The sequence below is a fragment of the Chelmon rostratus genome, chromosome 10, assembly GCF_017976325.1.
Source record: "Chelmon rostratus isolate fCheRos1 chromosome 10, fCheRos1.pri, whole genome shotgun sequence".
NCBI classification, from domain to species: Eukaryota; Metazoa; Chordata; class Actinopteri; order Chaetodontiformes; family Chaetodontidae; genus Chelmon; species Chelmon rostratus.
This window is the reverse complement of record NC_055667.1, coordinates 27,851,739-27,865,624: the sequence shown is the minus strand read 5'-3', so window position 1 is coordinate 27,865,624 and position 13,886 is coordinate 27,851,739. Positions and strand designations below refer to the sequence as shown.

At 44.0% G+C, this 13,886-nt stretch overlaps 1 protein-coding gene across 2 annotated transcripts; it reads left to right on the top strand.

The window, feature by feature from the left end:
• The first annotated feature begins 104 nt into the window (after positions 1–104).
• Positions 105–11,114, top strand: LOC121612951 (microtubule-associated protein RP/EB family member 1-like). Of its 2 annotated transcripts, none has more exons than XM_041946147.1 (7): positions 105–269; positions 2,992–3,122; positions 4,432–4,577; positions 7,524–7,725; positions 7,857–7,966; positions 8,063–8,215; positions 9,068–11,114. In XM_041946147.1, exons 2-7 carry the CDS (start codon positions 3,002–3,004, stop codon positions 9,110–9,112), a joined length of 777 nt encoding a protein of 258 aa, XP_041802081.1. In that variant the 5' UTR covers positions 105–269; positions 2,992–3,001; the 3' UTR covers positions 9,113–11,114. The 2 variants fall into 2 exon arrangements, with proteins under 2 accessions (XP_041802081.1, XP_041802082.1); XM_041946148.1 differs by having other exon boundaries at positions 2,989–3,122.
• Positions 11,115–13,886: the final 2,772 nt, after the last annotated feature.

Genomic DNA, 13,886 nt, shown 5'->3' with positions numbered 1-13,886 from the left:
TGCTCTGCGCTCCTCTTCCTGTGTTCTGTCTGCGTCTATACGACAAAGCGTCTGGCGTCATGACGTCATCACGCTTGGGCGTTACCATTTTTCATCCTGACATCATTGAAACGATTATTCGATAGAGTGAACGTGAACTGCCAAAGGAAGAAAAAGCAGAAGTGGCAACAACGTCGAAACAATTACAGATAGGCTTTATATGACATAGGTTTACAGCTGAGAACAAGAAATCATCGTGTCAAAGAACTGTGAAAGCCAATCCACTCAAGGTACGTTTCACGGCTCTTAAACACGGTGTCATCTTCCGTTATTTGCCGGCATGTGAAACGGCGGCTGCTTTAGCAGCAGGCTAAGGGCTATTAGCTAAGATGTAGCTAGCCGTGACTCGCAGGAACATAACCGGGATGCGTCCATTTGATCACCGAGTAAAGCAACTTGAGCAAGGCTTCCAAAATAGCCCGCCTCTGTAGCCGAAGGACAAAGTAGTTGAACGGACAAAGCACGTGGTTTCGAAATGTAATAATGAAACTTTGTCGTAATAACAGCTAGTTTAAGATGTCAGGGTGCTTGGTGGATTTCAGGGCGGGGAAAACGTCTTAATGTCTGTGGGATAAACTGGCTCACATTAGCCGGTGGTCGTGTTTAGCCAGTGACAGAAACGAAGCTAATTGTAGTTACATATTTGTCGCCAATATAGGTAAACTGTCGTCTAATTTAATAAATTGTCAGATGGTAGCTTCCTAATGAACTGCTCATACAGCTTATTGGGTGGCTAGCTATTGAGGAAGCTAACCTAAGTTGCTTGCCAGTCGGCTAACTGCCGCTACCGCTAGCTGTTCAAGTTTCTCCACCGGGCCCTGTTGCATTTAGCTAGCGGTTACATGCTATTGTACGGCATGTGAGTAGCTACAAGCATTTAGGAGAGCTCCAACGAGCAGTTATTTCCATTGATGATAGTCTGCCGACTGTTTTCTCCACTCATCCTTTAACGTTCGCCTGTGAAATTGAGGGAGGGAAGTGAAAAACGAAATGTTCCTCCCAGAGCCAGATTTGAGGTCATGTTTATCCGAGCAACAGTCCGAAGCCTCTATAATGTTATATTAAGCTTTTAATGATCTTAAACTAATTAACCCTTTTGAGAAGCTGGGAACAGAGAATATTTGGTCATTTTACTTTGAAAAATAACTAAAACGATAAATCGGCTGAGTTGCGAGATTAACAATCGTTTTATCTCTAGTTAATTAGTAATAATGTTAGTTAGTTGACCTGCATTTTATTGTTGACTTGTTTTCCGAGTAATCCAGTAGTTACATGTCAAAAGGAAATTGTTGGCACTGTTATTTCTCAGCACCTCACAACTCTGTGCTTGTTTAGAAGCCACTAATTGGTAATTGAATATGTGAAGACCGGTAAAGAATAAAAGTTATACTTCATGAATATGGAGCACAGCCTGCATCGAGAATCACTCGATATGAAAGCTAATATTTTCACCAACACATGATTGAATTATCTCTCGGTTAATATTACATGTGAAATCATCTACCAGGATTAGATTTCAGAGATCCAAATCCAATAGTTGACTGCATCTGAAGTGAAGCCCCCAGCTATTACTTTCAGCTGTTGAGGAAATAACTGGCCTGGTCTGGCCTGGCCTGGCCTGGAGATGAGCCCCAGCAGGGACTGTGGATGAGGGTTTCTGCTGTGGTGACATTATGTCTCACATATAGTATATGTGTGTAATTATTATAGTGCTCACATCATGTGTCACTGTTTTTTAGTTTCTGACTTCTGTAATTGATAAAAGTGCTTCTGTCCTCTACCAAAATATGACTTTGGTTTAGTGTAGCAGTGTAAGACAACTTCTCAATTATTTTAAATTGTGCTAATTATAATGTATTGTTTTGGATGCCAGCATATTTGGGTGTGCCTACAGTCTGATCTTAAAAGACCAGACTGTAGGCACACCAAAAACTGTAGACCAGGTTTTTGAAGTATCTACTATCTAGCAGTGAGGTTATAGAAGGCAACCAACTGAATACCCCTCATGTCACCCTCCCCTTCCAAACATGTTGGAGAACCTGCAGTGGCTGAGAAATGCTAAAGCCGCTCTTTAGAACCAGTGTTTGGTCTGTCTGCTCTGGACCACTATAGAAAGACGGCGTGGACTCCATGGAGGATGACCCTGTCACTACTCGATCTGAGCTGCTGCCCTGTCTGAGTAGTACATGTGCATAGGTCATCTTCTAACGCCTGACCGATGGATAATCCTAACCCTAACCAGTCCACAACTGCTCGCGCATACACCACTCAGGTGGAGCATTGACAGACTCGCTCCCTCTGTAGATCTAAAGAACTCATTGTAAGGCAAAGAAAACAGAACGATTCTTAAATACATGTGATTGTATACACCAATCAAAAAAGCATAATTTTGAATATTACATTCCATGTCTGCCGATGTATCCTAAATCCTACGCTCTGGACCCTCTTCAGTGTTAAGTTGGGTTGATTAACACTTCCCCCATGTTAGAAGATTTCTTACTTCAAGCAAATCCAAAATGAGATGTGAAATTGGGCTTTGGGAAATTGTGATGGACATTTTATGTACCTGTTATTGGAAATTCCACCGACCAAAGGATTAACTGAATGAGTGAAAATACATGTTCATTTCAGGCCCTGTGTTACCACAAAAAAGAGTCAGTTATTTAAGGCCATGATTCATTTCTCAAGTAATAACTGCAGTTCCTCTGCATGCATCTGTGTAATAGGCAGTTCTGAATCATGTTGTTTACTAAATAGCTTACAGTAAAAAATGGCTCATAGTAATAACAGCATGAAGTATGCAAATGAACTCTCATCCAGAAGCTACGTGCTGGTATATTTTAGCTGTGAGCAGTTAGTTTTGTGCTCTACGAGCCACTCTCACGCATTAACCGGTTCATCATGTGATGTTTTCTCTCTGTTTCACACTTGCCGTCTCTTCTGTGTCAGCAGGTGACCGACAATGGCTGTGAACGTGTACTCGACCTCAGTGACCAGTGACAATTTAAGTCGTCACGACATGTTGGTCTGGATCAATGAGTCTCTACAGATGAACCTTACCAAGATAGAAATGTTGTGCTCAGGTAAGAAATCGGTCTTTTTCTGAACCTTTCTCTTATTATTGGAGGGACAGATATGTGTCAATAACGGACCATCATCAGACCCCCTGAAACTGTTCCAGGATGGGTTTTGGGAAACAGACGTGTGAGCATGCATGATATTTAGCATGATTATGTGACTTCACTGGTGTTGTGGAGCAGTCGAGTGTTTGCTGCTGATGCCAAATACATTGACAATGTGAGAGCAGAACACTGAAGCTTCTCTTTTTATCACATGAGTCAAAACGTGTTCTTGCAGGTTGAGGCTTTGTTCCATTAAATGTACCTTTTCAGGAAAACTTGAAAGCTTGAAATTTGCACAGAAAGCAATGGTGTCAAAGTTTCCAAACTTTCCCAGTTTAGTAGTTCAGCCAGAATGAATTTGATAAGTTAGAAAACTGCTCACAGTGTACATATGTTTACTGTCTTGAAAGCTCTGATTCTTATCCCCAATGATTTAGTTAATAAATGAAAGTCAAAAGATGAGATACAGAACAAAGCAATGTAAGTAATTACAATTATTAAGAAGAGGTTTAAAAGATGATGCTGAGGTTGCCTGTCAGAAAACCCCAGTACGACTGATGCTGGTTCTAAGGGTGACTGAGGTCAGCGGGAAAATGTACTATAGCCCAGAGCATAAGAACAGCTAATATCCTTCACTCTCTTGTTCCACACACATCTGCCTGTGCATGCATGTGTCGCTCTTTTGTTCTTCTGTGTTGTCAGTCTGGCTTGTTAATATCTAAACCTGCAGTTTTTTTGTGTATAATTAAAAGGCGTGTCAGAACAGCGCATGCTAGCACAGTTTGCTTTAATCCCTGGTGGCCAGATAGATTACTAGACTGGATTTTCATCTGTAGTTTAAGAGTCTATACTATATACTATAAAATTAAAGCAAGCGAACAACCACCTACAGCCTGGACTTCTGTCTTATTTCTAACATAGAAAATAAGCCTTTCTTTATGTAGTGAAGTCATTTATCCTCGAGGCAGGCGGTCAGCTCCGAGCTGCTGTTCACCGGCCGACAGTACAGAAGGAAGGTGTTAGAGGGCTGGTTTGTGAGCGTGCCATCAGATTTTAAATGAACAAGTGTCTGTTCTCTCTCTTTACTTGAAAGGAGAATTAGCTCTGTTTTTGTCCCTTTCTGTCACGCTCTCACTCTGCATGTTGTAATTATTCCTCTGTTTAGTCACCCACTCATTTTGAACACGCGGCACACACACACAGTCCTTCTATTGGTTTGACTATGATCAACATCAGAGGGCTTGTAATTAATTCTTATTTCTTTGTTCAGGTGCTGCCTACTGCCAGTTTATGGACATGCTGTTTCCCAACTCTGTGCCTCTGAAGAAAGTTAAATTTGGTGCCAAGCTGGAGCACGAATACATCCATAACTTCAAGCTCCTGCAGGTTTCCTTCAAAAAGATGGGAGTCGACAAAGTAAGGAACAACACTCATGGACTGCACGCGTGTCAGCTTCCATTGAGAAGTGTAGAAGTTCTGGAATACATGAAGGAACTTCTGATATTGTGTGTTGGTTGACTGCATGCACAGAAACTTGTAAACTAGCAACTATAGCTCTATTTCTTTTGCTGTTTTAGTTTACGATATTTAAAATGATGATATTTTTTTACTCTAGAAATATACAAAAAGATTCTCAAAATGAATTCTAAAGGCACCGTGGTTAAAACAAGGCTGACCATTTTCATATTTTCTTAGCTTGCCCTTTACTTTTTCATTTTGGCGTTTCATATTTGAATTGCTTAAAGGATTCTCTAAATATTTCAGATAGGAGCTGATTTTACACCTGAGCAAAGTATGACGGGATGAATATTACTTTGAAATACCTTTCGCTGCTAGCAAGACTGCCATTATGGCTTCAGACGGACCAGCTGTAACAACTGGACTCCAATTGTCACTGAAGTTTTTATTTCAAGACTCAAAATGATCAAAATCTAAAATCATGTACAGGAAATCTGCAGACAGAAATGTTCAAATATGACCGAGGCTTCAAAAGAACAACTCTCCAGTGGTTGGCCGATGAAAGCTTTGTGTTCGGATCACATTAACAGCAGCAGACTTCGTTACAGCCGTCATCAGTAGCACTGAAAACAGCCTGATCGTTGAGGATTAGTGAGCAATCAGTCGAGATTACTTGAAAACCAGCCCACTGTTTCCTCTGCAGAGATACTACTGTACTACCCTCTCCTCAGACACACGGAGAGAATAACCGTCTCTGAAGTGATGATGCTGTATAAATGACTGCATACAGAATGGTAGAAACACCAATATTTCTCTGGAGTTTTGAAATTGCGACTGCATAACAACCCTCCTGCTATAAGAACAGAAAACAAAATGTTTTGGCCCCGGATCAGCTGGGCTGGTTGTTCGAACAGACCATCATGAAATGTTTTAAGGGTGACCTCACCAGTTGTCCTTACTGCACGACATGCACACGGGAACTCCTGTCATCCCCTCCCAGCCAGCTGAACGGCCTCTGCTGATGTGGTCGTGAGTCATTTCTCTCAGCATTCGGTAGCTCGTCTGTCACTCTTTGGACATTGTTTACTCTCAAATGTTACCTGTTGAAAAGGAATGAGACGCCAATTCATACGCAGAAATACAACTGAAATGCTCAACCGTACTTTCAGTTTTTTCTGCCGCAGAGTGCATTAGAGTTTATGATGTTGGACATTATAGATGATACTCCAGTTGACCTGGGAAAAGCGCTTCACTTCAACAAACTGTCAGAAGTGCAACCACAGCACAATGCAAGTTCATTCAAGACTTTGTGGCTGTGTGCATGGGGTCATATATACTCTGTCTGTTTCTGGTCAAGCGTTGTGAACAAGGAGGAGTGTTGGCTGAACAGGAGAGAAGCTGCATGTGGGGGCTGTCCTGCAGAACATCCACTTGTTAAAAAATAGTACAATCGAATCAAATTCGGTGATATTCATTACATTTTGAAGATTGTCTTATCGAATTTGTTGAAATTGCATTCATTCATCACATGATTGGTCACTTTCTGGTGACAAAATGTGCTTAAATTATGAAAAACACAGATGTCAGAAAGAATTAAAATACATTAAAACACAGAATTTTGGGAAAAATATAACAGAATCTGGAAAAACTAGATTTCATAATGCCCAAATCAAACTATGCTGTTAGTTTCAGTGTCTCTCTTCACTCTCAGAGGCTGTTAAATGTGTTTGTAGGCGCTTTAGAGAACGTCTTGCAGATCTGGACGTTTCATAAAGTCTTTATGATCAACATGCCAGCACAGATAATAAAGGGTAGAGCAGATCCAGCTTCGTCATCATTTGTTTCCAGACTGAACACACAGCATCTTGCAGGACTATTGACATAGCTGCCATAATTTATTCATGGCTCAACTTCCTCCCTGCCATCCATTAGTTTGAACTCATTCCTGTAGCTCCGTGCTGTTCTGTGTGGAACGCCTGGACAGCGTTTGACCTCAGATTCTTGAACACGTCGAGCACGCCTGTGTGTTCATGGCCGCTCAGTGTTATAATCCCAGCCATTGTGTCTGCATTGTGGACTTTGCCCTCGTTCATGTTTGTACGGTCCAGTGATGTCAGCTTCCTGTATTGCTGAAGAGATGCTGAGCCTTTCACTCACTTCTTTCTTTGTTTTACTGCTGCTCTCGTTTTCTGGCTGTGGCTTCGAGCCTGTACGGGCCGTTCATTGTTAGCTGTGCTGAGTCATTGTCGCAGTGATCCTAACGTTTTTTAACAGTGTTTTCTTCCTGACGTGACACTTTCAGTATGAGATTACCCACTGAAATATCTGTGTGTGTGTGTGTGTGTGTGTGTGTGTGTGTGTGTGTGTGTGTGTGTGATGACACTATGTGCATACATACCGGAACTGAGGTATGCTGTCTGAGCATTATATATATTATTAAAATGGTTATAATTCATATTTTTCTTATAAAAATGTCTCAGCGACAGTGTGAGGACTAGCTCGTATTGATGAACCTGCAGGAAATCATCAGCTGATTGTGCAGCTCCCGTCGGCTTTACGGAGCTTTATAGCAAGTTTCAGCTCATTTAGCTGAAAGAGAGTGAGTGTTGGAACTAACAGGAGTTCACCATATCAACTGACACCCCCCCCCCCCACAAGTTTCCAAACAATCTGTTATACAGGTTTATTTAAACAGATACCTTTACTTTGCAAGGTCAAGGCAGGATTGTGATGTCTGTCGCAAAGCTAATTAATTGTAAAATAAACAGTGCGCTAATGACAGTGACACACACACACACACTGACAGTTAATGTTCATTAATGTTCATGAAAGATCAGGTGACGTCAGTCTACCTGGCAGAAACCTGCCCGAACATCCTGCTGATGATTCTGATTTTGCTTCCAGATCATTCCAGTAGACAAACTGGTGAAGGGGAAGTTCCAGGACAACTTTGAGTTCGTCCAGTGGTTTAAGAAGTTCTTTGATGCCAACTACGATGGGAAGGAGTACGACCCAGTGGAGGCGAGGCAGGGACAGGATGCCATGCCCACACCCAACTCTGCCATGTCAGCTCTCAACAAACCCCCTAAGAAGACCCTGAATCAAGGTTCGAGCTCTGGTTGGTCGAACAGTTTGAAGCTGATGTTGAATCACGGACAGGTTGGAGGAGCGCTGGTCAGTTCAATCTGTGTTAAAGTTATTTTCTTGCTAATAAACGTTTCTCCCTCGTCTCCCCAGCTCCTCATAGGCCACCTGTTGCTAAAGTAGCACCCAAGTTGTCTAACGTCAGCGCGAGGAAGCCGGGGGTGGGAGGCGGCGAAGAGGAGCGAGCGGAGCTCCTGAATGAGGTCGGCACGCCACTGAATGCTCTGTGAAAACATCTCCAGCTGCACACTGAGGACATGTTCAGTGAGTCACGTCTTTATTTGGCCCTTTTTCCACAGGTGGAGATCCTGAAATCTACCATTCAGGACATGGAGAAGGAGAGAGACTTTTATTTTGGTAAGCTGCGGAACATCGAGCTGATCTGCCAGGAGAAGGAAGGAGAGGGCGACCCCACGCTGCAGAGGATCATCGACATTCTCTACGCCACAGACGTGAGTTCACCTGCTTTCTGGTGTTGAGTGGTGTGTGTGACTCATCACAGCCTCCTCTGAGCCACAGAGCTCCATTAAAACACATCAGTGAGCCTCACTGTTGCTCCTTCATCACCATGAACACACACACACACACACACACACACATACACACACACGCCCTGTCCTGCTGCCACTAACACTCACTACAGCACCAAATGTGGATTCATCCGCTGCTGAAAATAGTCCCAACAAATGCTCTATTTCCTCCAGCTTGAGTCACATTTGTTAAAAACTGTTTAAGAAATCTGGTTTATTGAAAATGAAACTATACCTGTGAGGATATGTCTTCAGCAGAGACCAGTGGATTTGGGTGGTGGGAAAGTGTTGATTTTGGTCTTTTCCATTAATTGACAATAGCAACAAAATAAAACGTCAGCCTCATTCTTTGAAACCTCCTCTGTAAGCCGATGTGTTTAATGATAGGCTGGGACTTCAGCACCAGATTAAAGCACATTTGCTCTGCTGTTAACAACTGCTGATGCCTTTGGAAATTCCTCCAGAGGAATGGCATGCAGCTCGCTCACTGAGGCTGAAAGCTGTCAGCATGTGAAGGTCCTGTTACACATGCATGTTCAGTGTGGCGTTGTCGTGATTACTGCAAATTAATTGAACAAATGTCCAAAAATATATTAAAACATGTGAAATTTGGTATACAGTGCATGTATGTAGCATACATGCACATGTAAGCTACCTGATCTGTATTCCATTAGTGGGTGTTTAGTGTTGGTACTGTAAAAATAGGACCTGCAGCAGGACCAGCACCCCACTGTACGTTCATTCGTTTCCTTCTCTCTGTCTTCGTCTCTGCAGGAGGGTTTCGAGATACCGGATGCTGAGGACCAGGAGGAGTTTTAATATTCAAGACTGCAAGCAATCACTTAGATGCCCTGGTCTATAAACCCACCTCGAGATCCTTCCTCAAGCCAAGACGACCAGTTTGGTTTTCTATCCAACACCAAACTTGATCTTGACTTGTGCCCCCCCCCACCCCCCACCCCCATCCCGTCCCGAACCCAGATCCCAAACCGCCGGACTTCTTCCTCTTGCTCTCAGCCGCCGTACAGCTCAGCTCCTTCTGTCCTGAAACATCTTTAACCTGTCATCGACAAAGCCTCGGCCACCTCCTCTTCTTCCCACACACCTGTCGTTCCCGCCCTCACCTGTAAACCCCGCCCTCCCCAAAACCTGATCAAGCAGAACATATCTGCTCTTTGTAATGGACTTGTGTTAAAGACACAGTGATGTTCTCTCTCTGTGTGTGTGTGTGTGTGTGTGTGTGTCTGTCTGTCTGTCTGTCTGTCTGTGTCTGTCTGTCTGTCTGTCTGTCTGTGTGTGTGTGTGTGTGTGTGTGTCTGTCTGTCTGTCTGTCTGTCTGTGTCTGTCTGTCTGTCTGTCTGTCTGTGTGTGTGTGTGTGTGTGTCTGTGTGTGTGAGACCCTCCTCTGAAGACGCGGCTGTCAGCTCATTGGTCACTTTGTCCCAGACTGACCTCAGTTCTTAGTTTTGTGCGTCTCCTGTTTCATCATTTGGATGAAGAGAAACGAGAAAAAGAAAAAAAAACACACATTCCCAACTAGAAGACGCAGTTTTGCGTCATTTTTGCGTCTGAAGCGTGTTTCCGCCGGCCGGTCCCCAGCTGGTTGTGCTAACTAAGAATTGCTGTTTTAAACCAGCCGTCGCTCAGTGCTGCTAGCATCATTTCAGATGTAGCCGATGTGTTTGCTGCAAACTGAATGAGGAACAGCAGCCTGTGGACGGCACACGTCCACACTGGGGGGCTCAGGGTCTAGTCTGGGACAAGGTGGCCTTTTTTTCCACCCGTGACTATCTGTGCCCACGACGGACGCCATCCTGACTGCGTCCTGTCCAGCTTCAGAAGAGCTTCTGTAAATTTCTGCTCCTGTTTTAGCACACAGTCCCCCACACGTCATTTCACTTCCTCTCGTGTGTCTCGTGTTTTGGGGCGGGCCACCCGTCAGTCTCCGCTCTCTACATGTGTTTTTTATTTCGGTTGACTCACTGAATGATTGATGGCTCCGTTGGAAAGATTTTACTTGTGTGTAGAAACTTGTTTTCCAGCCACGACGGTAGAGAAAAGAGCAGATCGCTTCTCTTTTTTCCTCCCACGTGACCTTCGTGTTCATTCAGACTTCTGAACTGTGCGGTTCGTAACTCCAGGAGAAAGTGGCTTCCTCTCTGAGTCGACGTGATCCACACAGTCCCAAACAGACCCCGTCAGAATAATCAGCAGTGATTGTTTTGTCCGTTTCGTCCTCTGGAGCGTCTGTTTTAAGGCACGTGCACTGTTTTATACCAGTGGCCCTTAATCAGCCCCCAGCCCAGAAAAGTAGTTCCCGAAGGGCGAAGGGAGACCCAGACCGGCCACATTACGAACACTGTGAGCTCCGAGCGCGGCGGAGCGGCGTGTTCGCTGCAGCCGCGGCTCGGCTGAATCCTCCGCTCTGATCACCCACCCTGGATTCTGGTTTTTTTGTCGTGGCATCAGTGAGTCGACGCTTGCTACGCTGAAGGCTGATTCCTTTTTGTGAATGCCTTTTTTTCCTATTTCCACACCCCGATTGACCAATTTTAATACTGATGTATGTTGTGGATTTGATTTGAGACCAGTTTGTCCACTGTACTGTGTAAAAGTGTCATTATTGACAGATTTGTACCTGATTTGAATCAACACACTCGTGTTGATTCCAACCTGTTGTCATCACTTTATCAATGGCCTTATTCATAAACACACAACCGCTCTTGGTTTTACTTTAATGTCAGTCTCTGCTGTTTTGGGGGCAAATGTTTGTACTGTTAGTCATTTTTTATGTGTTCTGAAATAAACTACATTGGAGGCATTGTGGAAGCAGCTCAGATGTGTCGGGGGGCAGCAGACCACCCGTCTTAACGGAGTTTCATGTTAGCTGAACCGAACCGGGGGATTCTTTCTGTTTTTCTTTCTGCAGACTTCTAAAATCTGTTCTTTGGATTTCAGTCAAAGATCGTTTGGCTTCGAGCCGCTGAGCGGAGAGTCGTCCTGCTCGGACGTGTTGCAGCTCCGTGATTCGATGGTTTCAGAGCTCTCGCCTTTAACAAACACTGCCATGAGTGGAAGGCTGAATGTTGCCAGGATCAGAGGGTGCCTGAGTGTGAAGCTTTTTATTTTGAAGTAGTTGCCTTCAGTAAAAACTCTGACCTTTAGAAATCGTTTAAATCGAGCTTTTTTCAGAATGTATGCTCTTTTTTTCACTCGCGGGCTCGATTTGAACCGAAGCGTTCACGAGAGGAACGACGTGCGAGGGCAGAAGCTTCCTTTTTGTTTCGTCTCCTCATTTCAAATCAGCGTGTTTCAGTCCTGAGTGACTTCACATCCGTTTCAGGGGAGCGCTGTCGACGCAGCAGGAAAATGATGGTACAGAAACGTCGACCTGGAAGCTGGAAGAGAATCTGGCTGCAGGAAAACTCTGAGTGCTCACAAGTATTTGACCAAATATGAAATCTGACTTTTTTTTTGGGGTGATACACTGTGGTCTCCTGAAACTGGACCACCTGACGAGGATGTGAGCTCAGAACTTTAGCCGAATTGAATGTCCTGAGGTTTAGAGACGTGGTGCTGAAGATGATGTGCAGTGTTTCTGTGATTATGATCTTTAGCCCCGTTTACGTTTGTAAAAAGAAAATTCAGTAATAATGCATTTTAATTAGCATCGTCGTTATCAATTAATCTGCAGAGTATTTTCTCCATTAATAGATTCTTTCATCTTTAAAGCAACAGAAAATAGTTTAAAGTGGCTCAAATCTAAAAGTCGTACGTTCTGTTGAAATGTCGGAGCAGCAGCCTGAAACCCGAAGACGTTTCAGATGCTCACGTTTTAGGAGCTGAAAATGACATTTTTGCACCAACAATGACTCAAACGATTGATCCGTGATTAAACCAGCTGCAGATCGGTTAGTTGACCGATTGTCAAACTGACGCCGTTCGCTGCTCTTCAGGAGCTGCAACGGCCGAACTCGACAGATGTGAGACTGAGAAGCTTTTTCTGTGGCTCGAGTTTCGTATCCAGACTCACCTGTTTTCTCTGGGGGGGGGGTCTTGTTCATGTTAGTTGGGTTGATGCCAGGACAAATCGTAGCACACTGAGCACAGACACGCTGTGAGCTCAGACAGCAGCTTCTGGTGTTTGAGCAGCCGGAGTGAAGAAGTGCTTTTTGTTATGCAATGTTAAAGGGGAGCGGATGACCCCCTTTACATAGTGGCCTCTGTACTGAACCCAGTGCCAATGTAACCTCCTGCCTCCACTAACTCCACAGCAGTCTGTCACTGGAAGGACTCCAGTATCTGGTCAGGTGTGATTTGGGACATAAAGAGATGTTTTCCTTTCATCTTGTCCGGACAGGTTTTGACAATCGGCTGGTTTTTGCAGCTTCGAGCCGTTTTCCTGAAGTCGCTGAGAGGATTTCGAGTCGTGTGTTGACCCCTGTCTGGTTTAATGATAGTAGTAAAATGTGTTATTGTAGGTGTTACTGAGAGCGACTGTGCATGCTGTTTGATGTTAAACTGCTAGAGTTTTGAAGTTTTCAGTCACACACCTGAAGGAGTTCATGGTTGCTCAGCCGGGGATCCAGAACTATGTTCTGAGTACAAGCTGATTCCAGAACAGTCTGAGGAAAACAAATAAAAACAGAATAATTCACAAACTGTGTTCCAGAGTCCAGGTATTAATCTCTTTATCCAATCATGTCGCTCCATCCTCGCTGTGAACCACTGAGCCTTTCAATCATGATGCTCTCACCTGTTTCCAATCAACCTGTTTACCTGTGGAATGATCCAAACAGGTGTTTTTGGAGCGTTCCACATCTTTCCCAGTCTTTAGTTGCTCCTGTCACAACGTGTGTGAAACGTGTTGCTGCATCAGATTCAGAATCAGCAGATATTTACAACAATCAATGCGTTTGTGTCAAAAAGGAAAAAGAAATGATCACATTCTGTTTTATTTGAACTTTTCTGGAATCGACTGATTCAGAATGAAAACATTCTTGTAGATCCTCAGTGTGGCTGAAGTCCTGGAGCGTCGTGCGGGTGTGTTAGCTGAAACTGAACAGAGTGAAATAATGGCTTCAAAGGTGACGGAGTTGCTTGTCTGACCTCTGACCTTTTCCCCCCTCGGCGTGTCCGCTGAGCGCTGAGTCTCTCCTCCTCGTCTCCCGTTTCTGCCGGACTTTGATGTGTTTGTTATTCTCTGATAAACTCGGTTTTCTTCGATCAAGTTTGGTACAGACAATAAAACAGTATTTCCACGTCAGCGCTGGCCTGCCTCTTTGTTTTGAGTCGATCTCTCAGTTCCTGTTCGTCTTATGTGCAGATCAGCAGTGACAGTAACATGCTGTCCAAACCAGAGAGGAGCTTCCCGTCTGCTGAAGCTGAACACGAGGCGTCAAACTCCAGCAGAGTCCAGACTGAGTCCAGCAGCTCTGTGAGGCTGCACGACACAAGACACAAAGGTGTTTTCATGTCATGTTATCTTAGTGTGTTTGCTAACATGTTGTAGGAATATGATCAGAAATGAAGATTTTGCCCTGACGACGGCACCGGATGAACCAGGGAACATGTATGTGTGTTCAGAATTTCA